Genomic DNA, 8,521 nt, shown 5'->3' on the forward strand with positions numbered 1-8,521 from the left:
TCCATGTACTGTATATCCTCCCCTCCACTCTCCATTATGCTTCCTTGACACTCCCAGCTAGATGCAAAATGAGAACACAAATTTCATAATGAAGAAAAGCAAAGAAACCAATAACCCCGCCTCCCACAAACACATTTAAAAGGCCACAGATTCTTCAACACTTCAGAAACCATCCTTATTTTTATTATTATTAGTGGGGATGAAACGCACCTTCAATGGAACAAGTGCACACTCAATGCTTCTAAAGTTTTTAAAAAGCGGTCAATCTTCCTGAAATAGTAGCCACTTTGCACAGTTTATACTACTTCTAATGTTTCATTATCCATTTCATCTGTCTGAAAGCTTTGGGAGTGTCTGGTGCTGTAGCTCTGTTGAAGCTAAGTACCAACGACTGTTATTTGAAGGAATGCCCATGAGGGCTAGTATCTTGATTCCCCAGCCCAGAGTGGCTGGGGAAACCCAGCCAGATGGGCAGAGTATAAAAAAATAAAATTATTATTATTATTAATAGTTATTATTTCTTTTCTAATTGATGAAACTGAGATTCTGGGGATGCATAATTCTGCACTCGGTTTCAAAATGTTGAGCTGTAAACAGTGATAGTCCTACTCAGAGTAGGCCTCCTGAAGATAACAGGCGTGGCTACCTTAGGTTAATTCATGTCTGTGTAGACCAGGGGTCAGTAAACTTTTTCAGCAGGGGGCTGGTCCACTGTCCCTCAGACCTTGTGGGGTGCTGAACTATATTGGGGGGGGGGGGAATGAACAAATTCCTATGCCCCACAAATAACCCAGAGATGCGTTTTAAATAAAAGCACACATTCTACTCATGTAAAAACACACTGATTCCTGGGGCGTCCGCGGGCCGGATTTAGAAGGCAATTGGGCCAGATCCAGCCCTAGGCCTTAGTTTGCCTACCCATGGTGTAGACCTTAGCTGGAGACAACCCTACCTGCTTTTCCTGCACATGGACAAAACCAGAGAGAAACTTGAACCTTGTTAAGTTTGAAATATGATTTTATTTTATCTACCTTACCTTTCAAGCAAATTCCTGGAGCGGCTATCACAACTTCTCGTTTCTGAGAGATAACCCATGTGTCTTTGTTTTCTCATTGCAGAACCTCCACTTAGATCTATCTGTCTGCAGCACTTCAAAATCTAAGGGCTCCTTCCTCTCTCCCATAGGGTCAAGACTGGGAGGGAGCCGAGGGCAACGCCCCCCCCAAAGAGTCCAGAGACCCTTCCGCCCCACTGCTGCTCGGCTCAGGGATGAGTGCAGGTAGAGTTAACCCTTACAGCATCGTATCTTCTGAGGAAGACGGGTTGACTTTGACCACCATGCCGGGAGTGAATGGCTTTGGCAACGGTAAGATCCACACAAGGAGGAAATGCCGGAACCGGTTTGTTAAGAAGAACGGACAATGCAACGTTGAGTTTACCAACATGGATGACAAACCACAGAGGTACATTGCGGACATGTTCACTACGTGTGTGGACATCCGCTGGAGATATATGCTCCTGCTCTTCTCCCTTGCCTTTCTGGTGTCCTGGTTGTTGTTTGGTCTTATTTTTTGGCTCATAGCGCTTGTCCACGGAGATATCGAGAAGCCAGTCAAGGACGAAACGTTCACCCCTTGCCTCCTCCAAGTGAATGGCTTCGTGGCCGCTTTCCTGTTCTCCATTGAGACACAGACCACAATAGGCTACGGGTTCCGGTGCGTGACAGAGGAGTGCCCGCTCGCTGTTTTCATGGTGGTCCTCCAGTCCATCGTGGGGTGTATCATAGACTCTTTCATGATTGGTGCCATCATGGCAAAAATGGCTAGGCCCAAGAAGAGGGCCGAAACCTTACTCTTCAGCCATCATGCGGTCATAGCCATGAGGGACGGCAAGCTTTGCCTGATGTGGAGAGTGGGGAACCTGCGGAAAAGTCACATTGTTGAGGCTCATGTCAGAGCTCAGCTAATAAAGTCCAGGATCACCGAAGAGGGGGAATACATCCCACTTGACCAAATAGATATCGACGTCGGGTTCGACAAAGGCTTGGACCGTATTTTCTTAGTGTCTCCGCTCACCATCCTCCACGAGATCAACGAAGAGAGCCCTCTGTTTGGGATTAGCCGGCAGGATCTGGAAACGGACGACTTTGAAATCGTGGTTATCCTCGAGGGCATGGTGGAAGCTACCGCCATGACGACACAAGCCCGGAGCTCCTACTTGTCCAGCGAGATCTTGTGGGGCCACCGCTTTGAGCCCGTCTTGTTTGAGGAGAAATGTCAGTACAAAGTTGACTACTCGCACTTCCACAAGACGTATGAGGTCCCGTCGACCCCATGCTGCAGTGCCAAGGACCTGATGGAAAACAAATTCCTCCTCCCCAGCACCAACTCTTTCTGCTACGAGAACGAGCTTGCCTTCATGAGCCGCGATGAGGAGGAAGAGGAGGAGGAGGATGACGACAGCAGAGGTTTGGGCGACCCAGGCTCAGACAACCAGCCTGAATTTGAGACGCTGCAGGCCACCGTAGCTCTGGATCAAAGATCCTACAGAAGGGAGTCGGAAATATGACCCAGGGCCCCTGTAACTGCTTTCAAGGGTCTCTCTCCCCCTGCCCCGGTCTCTTTCCCTCCTCAACGAAACCCAATTCAAATTATGCAGAACAATGCAAGTGCCATAGGAATGCCTGAGAGCTAGAATGGTTTTTAGGGTGTTGTTTTTGTTGTGCGTTTTTTTAAAAAACAAAAAAACCCAAGGTTTAATCGCAATAACCACTGAATGGCATGGTCTGAGAAACCCTAGCCAGCCTCAAAGTGTTGTGAACATCCAGTGTTAACAAAGCTGTTAAGAGAACATACTGAAGGGCAGATTCAATATGGCGGCAACACAAACTTAGAAACCCAACCATTGTGAGTTTGAGGCTCTGTGCAGGAGGAGTATCATCGAATCCAGAGTGATATGATCTAAGGCTCATTCCTCTTGTCCTACAACGTTATCCCAGGGACAACAGTTCTTTAGCCATCAGTTGGAGCAGACGGCAATTCAGGTTTTCTCCTGATTGCTGTTTGCTGTGGTTTAAAGTTAAAGAGTGGGCTTTCCCTGGGACAGGTGTGGGGCAAGGGGAAAACTGCACAGACCCATGCCTGGGAAGCGTGGGTCAAGCAGAAAAGTGCTTGGACCCGTGCTTTCTAAGCACAGGACAAGTGGAAATGTGGGCAAGCTCCTTGTCTCTATGTTCCCTGTTGAAAATGAGGGTATTTTTATTTTATTTTTTAAAAAGCTAAGCACTATACAATTTCAAAAGGAGAAAATATCAGGTAGCAAAATCATGTTGTTGTTTTTCAAAACATGAACGAACAAATTATATTATATTTAATATATGTAATATATACATGTACTGCCTGGAGATGTAATTCTGTTGCACTAGATCAGCACTTGAAGTCCTACAGCTCATAGTACACTTTTATTGTTGAGGGGAAAGCAAGGGAGGTTATTTTTAATCTTTTTGTTTGACTTCCCACATGCAAAACTATTTACCAAAAACATTGTTTTTCACACAATAAAAGCGATTGCTTTTTAGAAGGGAACGAAGTCCAAAGTCGACAAAAGCAACAAAGCTCTTTTGTCTCTCTCTCTCTCTCTCTTTCTTAAAAACAAAACAAAACACATTTTCATTTAGGAAAAGCTTTCAGTTTTCTTGCCTGGTGTCCTCAAAAGTGGAGGGAGAAAATCCACACACAAAAAATTGTAGAGAAGGACTAGACGTTACAGATTCAACATGGGAGCCCCAACCCTGTGGTTTATTTATCCTGTGTTGGTAATGCAGGGCAAGGGGAGATAGGTGCAGGGAGGAATCAAGAGGAATCAGGGAGAAGCACTTAACCCTTCCTCCAGCCGCTCATCTCAAATGACCCAACCCTCTCCCTCCCGTCCCCCCCTCCTCAGACAGGCCCTGAGACTGAAAGTAGGGCCAGGCGTAGGACAACCACTCTCAGAGGGTCCTTTGGAAAGATCACAGGGGCACAGGAAGGATTAGACACTGCCCCCTCACCTACCAATTTCCTCCTATGAAAGGCATCGGGAAACTGTGGCCCTCCAGAGAAGTTGCCGTAATAATAATAATAATAATAATAATAATAATAATAATAATAATAATAATGTATTATTTATACCTCGCCCATCAGGCTGGGCCTCCCCAGCCACTCTGGGCAGCTCCCAATAGAATATTGAAAACACAATAAAACATCAATAGCACTCACAACATCCCTTGACCATTGGCCATACTGGCTGGGGCTGATGGGGACTGCAGTCCAAATCCCCCATTCACATTATCATAGGAAATGTGGATGTGCAGAGCTAAAACGAGGTGCCACGCAGACTAAGGTCACATCCACAACATATATCTGGCTTCCCCCAAAGAAACCTGGGAACTGTAGTTTGTTATGGCTGCTGGGAATTGTAGCTTGGCGAGGGGCCTCTGGACAACTCTAAGCACCCTTAGCAACCCACTGTACTCTGGATTCTTTGGGGGGGACCATGGCTGGGTTAAGGCGGCATGAGAGTGCTTGAATTGTGTGCAGATGTAGTTTATGTCTGTATTTATTTGGGGGTGTTATGCCGCCTTACAGATCAAGGAGGTAAGAGCAGTGGACTCGTAATCTGGTGAACCGGGTTCGCTTCCTGCTCCTCCACATGCAGCAGCTGGGTGACCTTGGGCCAGTCACACTTCTCTGAAGTCTCTCAGCCCCACTCACCTCACAGAGTGTTTGTTGTGAGGGAGGAAGGGAAAGGAGAATGTTAGCCGCTTTGAGACTCCTTCGGGTAGTGATAAAGCGGGATATCAAATCCAAACTCTTCTTCTCAGACTCACAGTGAACATGAAGGGAAGGGCAAACAGTTTTTTAAAATATTAAGCCATTATGAAAAAATACATTACATTTGGGGAAATTGCTTTGTATAAGTGTCTATACATATATATTAGGAGAATATGTATTAGGAGAATATAATATATATATACTGATATATTAGGAGAAAGTCACCATAAAATGCTGGTGAACCTTCATGAGGACCTTATTTTTTAAAAAAAATAAATAGGAAAATAATGTGGAAATGTGGAGAACTGAAGAATGGAAAAATGAGAAACTGAGAAGAACCAAAACTAATGGCTTGCCCATCCTTTGTCCTTGACCATTGTTCATTTTCTTGAGGCTGATAGGAGCTGTGGTCCAACAAAACCTGGAATCCCATAGATTCCCTCCCTGTGCATAAAAGTGAAGGAAATTAACACTCATTTAGCAAATTCAGTAATTTTTTGTTTTTCCTTACATTTATCTTGGGACATGGGAGTGTGAGTGTGAGTGTGTATGGTGCAATTTGGATTGTCTGCTTTCAGGTACCACACAATGTCCTGTTGGACCCCCTCTGCAATGCCCTCCCTTAGAACATCCTCTGCCACAGAAAGATGCTCTGATTTATTTGTTTGTTAACCACAGCAGAGGATGACAAAATGGAACCAGATTACTTCTCCTGACTCCCCCAACTTCCTGGGCTCCAAAGGGGCTGTGCCTTAAAAGAGAGGAAGAGGTGCAATTGTTTTCTGTTCCCAAAGCATGCTTCTTGGGCCTTGCACCAAAAGCCATACTGCGTAAATCTCTTCCTTTCTTCTCCCCCTCTTGCTACTTCCGAGTAACACCCTGTTCTTCCCGCCCAGTCGCGGTGGGTGTCCCTTGTCCAGCCATCTGGAGGAAGGCGTGTGACCGACCCACAGAGCGGATCATAAGCAATAAATGCAGTTCGCACGGCACACATTCCAAGCAAATATCGATCTCCCAAGTCCCCAACGTTATCTGTTATTGCAAAGCATGAGAGAGAGAGAGAGAGAGAGAGAGAGAGAGAGAGAGAGAGAGAGAGAGAAACAGAAACAGAGAGAGTCTCACCCTGGCTGAATTTGCCTGGGAGCAAAGGCTGGCAGGAGTTGAAGGACATAGTATGTTCCCTGACAGCTTGCAGAGAGGAGGAGGTTGGCAGAGTTGGGGGTAGGGGAGGGAAACCTGTCTAAAATTAGAATTTGGTTACTAAGGCCCTGGGTGAGTTTAGGCTGCCAACTGATCAGACAGGAAAAGCCAGCCTGGGCATGCTCCTTGGACCCTGGGCTACAACAGTTTGATCTGCAGAGATCAGCAGGTGCAAAGGTTTCTCTCTGAGAGGAGAGACGCTTCATTCCCTGCGAAAGCCTGCACACCAAACAACATTTGGAAGCGCAGAAGGAGGAAGGACTGGTGAAAGTAAAAATAAAAATTGGCAAGCCTAAATGTTGCATGCACTGTATCATGTTGTTGCAATGGTTCCCGAAAGCCTTAGGCTGCTGTCCAAGAACCTCAGGGGCGCTGCAACTATGATTTAGCTAGGAGCGAGAGAGGTGGACCAAATTCTGGCGTCGCACAGGGTGCCGCTGAAATTTGAGACCCCCAAGTCCGCCGTTGCCTGTACTTGGCTATCCCAGAAACATGTGGGTTCCTTCAGAGTGCTGGTATAATGCAGCCCACTCCTTGGCAATCCCTAAAAGCCACCAGAAAGTATTAGTGTTCCAGAGTCACTAATCCAGAATTTCCTTTCACTTGGTTCAACAGCTGGCACATTCATTGATGGGACTTGGGGTCAGGGATGTTGGGACCTTCCAGATGTTGCTGGACTCCAACTCCCATTATCCATAACTATCAGCCATGCTGCCTGCAGATGATAGGAGTTCAGGTCCAAGAAGAGACACACAGGTGCCCCATGCCTGGCTCAGCTTACACTCTTTAAGGTTTGTTTTTAACATAAGAATATGCATAATCACGACTCATTTAAGAGTGCGATGTTATGCGTGCCTACTCAGAAGTAAATGCCAGTGAGTTCAATGGATCTTCTAAGTAGGTATGTTGTCGGATTGTAGCCTTAGAAACCCTGTTCGTATAATAAAAGATTTCCTCACTCGTTCCCCCTCCACATGTGTAACAAACACACAAAGGTAAGAAGGACCACCTTCACCCATCATCACTGGCATAATAATAATAATAATAATAATAATAATAATAATAATAATTTATTACTTATACCCCGCCTATCTGGCTGGGTTTTCCCAGCCACTCTGGGCAGCTTTCAACAAAGGATTAAAAATACCTTAAAATATCAGTCATTAAAAACTTCCCTAAACAGGGCTGCCTTCAGATGTCTTCTAAAACAGTGTTTCCCAACCGGTGTTCCGCGGCACAGGAGTGTGCCGTGAGACATCGGCGGGTGTGCCGCGAGATGCCTGGAGGGAGGCGGGCGAGTCGGCGGCGAGAGGCGGGGCGGCGGCGGCGAGGAGAGGCCGCGCCTCCTGCTGCTGCCTGGCGCTCCTCCTCGCAGCCGGCAGCGCTGCCTGGGCGCCTCCGCGCGACTCTGCCTCGCTGGGTTTGGTCTCCCAGCAGAGACGGGTCACACGCGCCCCTCCCTCCCTCCCTCAGCCTGCGCGGAGGGAGAGCCAGAGAGAGGCATCGCTCCTGCGCGCCGGGAGAGGGAGCAGCCGGAGCGATGCCCCTTGAAATCTTCGCCCTGCCTTCTTCTGGAGCGACGGAGAGCCTCTTAAAACTCGTCCGTCCGCTTCTCTCCCTGCCAAGAGGCGTCCAGCAAGCCGGCTTTGCCAGCGGAGCCAGCCTTGGAACAGACCCATCCGTCAAGCGGGGATTGTGCGTCCTCCTGGACAGAGTGTAAGCAACCGGGTTTAATTTGGGTTACGCGGAACTCCAGCGCTCAGGGCGGGAGTTTAGGAAATCCAATCGGGTGGCGCCGCTCTTCCTTGGGACCCCATGGGGAAACACTGGGGACCTACTTCTAAGCAAACGGGTCTACACGTCTCTCTGCCCCCCCCCTTTAACCTTTAGCTTCAAAGCCAGAGCAAACCGAGGCTAAATCCGTATTTACATAGGATAGCTTTCGTGCGTCCCTCCCGGCGTGACGCTGCGCGCTGACGTCACGGGGCGGGGCTTTAATGGTGGTGTGCCGCGAGATTTTTTTTCAGTAAACAGGTGTGCCGTTGCCCAAAAAAGTTTGGGAAACACTGTTCTAAAAGTCAGATAGTTGTTTATTTCCTTGACATCTGATAGGAGGGTGCCACTACCGAGAAGGCTCTCTGCCTGGTTCCCTGTAACCTCACTTCTCACAGTGAGGGAACCGCCAGAAGGCCCTCAGCACTGGACCTCAGTGTCCGGGCAGAACGATGGGAGCGGAGATGCTCCTTCAGGTATACTGGACCGAGGCCGTTTAGGGCTTTCAAGGTCAGCACCAACACTTTGAATTGTGCTCAGAAACGTACTGGGAGCCAATGTAGGTCTTTCAAGACCGGTGTTATGTGGTCTCGGCAGCCGCTCCCAGTCACCATCCCTTGTGTTCAGAAGAACATCTGAAAAGGCAGGTTGCATTCACACAGGCATAAGTTTTCCTTGTGATTAGGAACCGTGGGGAGCCTAGAGCACATAGACTCCCTGAACATTGGCAGATTCAT

General features: G+C 47.7%; 1 protein-coding gene across 2 annotated transcripts in view; it reads left to right on the forward strand.

Annotated features, from left to right (window-relative positions):
- Positions 1-5,906, forward strand: part of LOC114584631 (ATP-sensitive inward rectifier potassium channel 12) — a 45,990-nt gene extending 40,084 nt beyond the window's left edge. Inside the window, exon 2 of one of the 2 annotated variants that reach the window (XM_028706641.2) lies at positions 1,119-5,906. In XM_028706641.2, coding sequence (XP_028562474.2) covers positions 1,270-2,568 — 1,299 coding nt within the window. In that variant the 5' untranslated portion in view covers positions 1,119-1,269 and the 3' untranslated portion in view covers positions 2,569-5,906. The remainder of the gene's footprint in view (positions 1-1,118) is intronic. The other variant, XM_028706643.2, reaches the window with a different exon arrangement.
- The last annotated feature ends 2,615 nt before the right edge of the window (positions 5,907-8,521 follow it).

The sequence above is a fragment of the Podarcis muralis genome, chromosome 14 (assembly GCF_964188315.1).
Source record: "Podarcis muralis chromosome 14, rPodMur119.hap1.1, whole genome shotgun sequence".
NCBI classification, from domain to species: Eukaryota; Metazoa; Chordata; class Lepidosauria; order Squamata; family Lacertidae; genus Podarcis; species Podarcis muralis.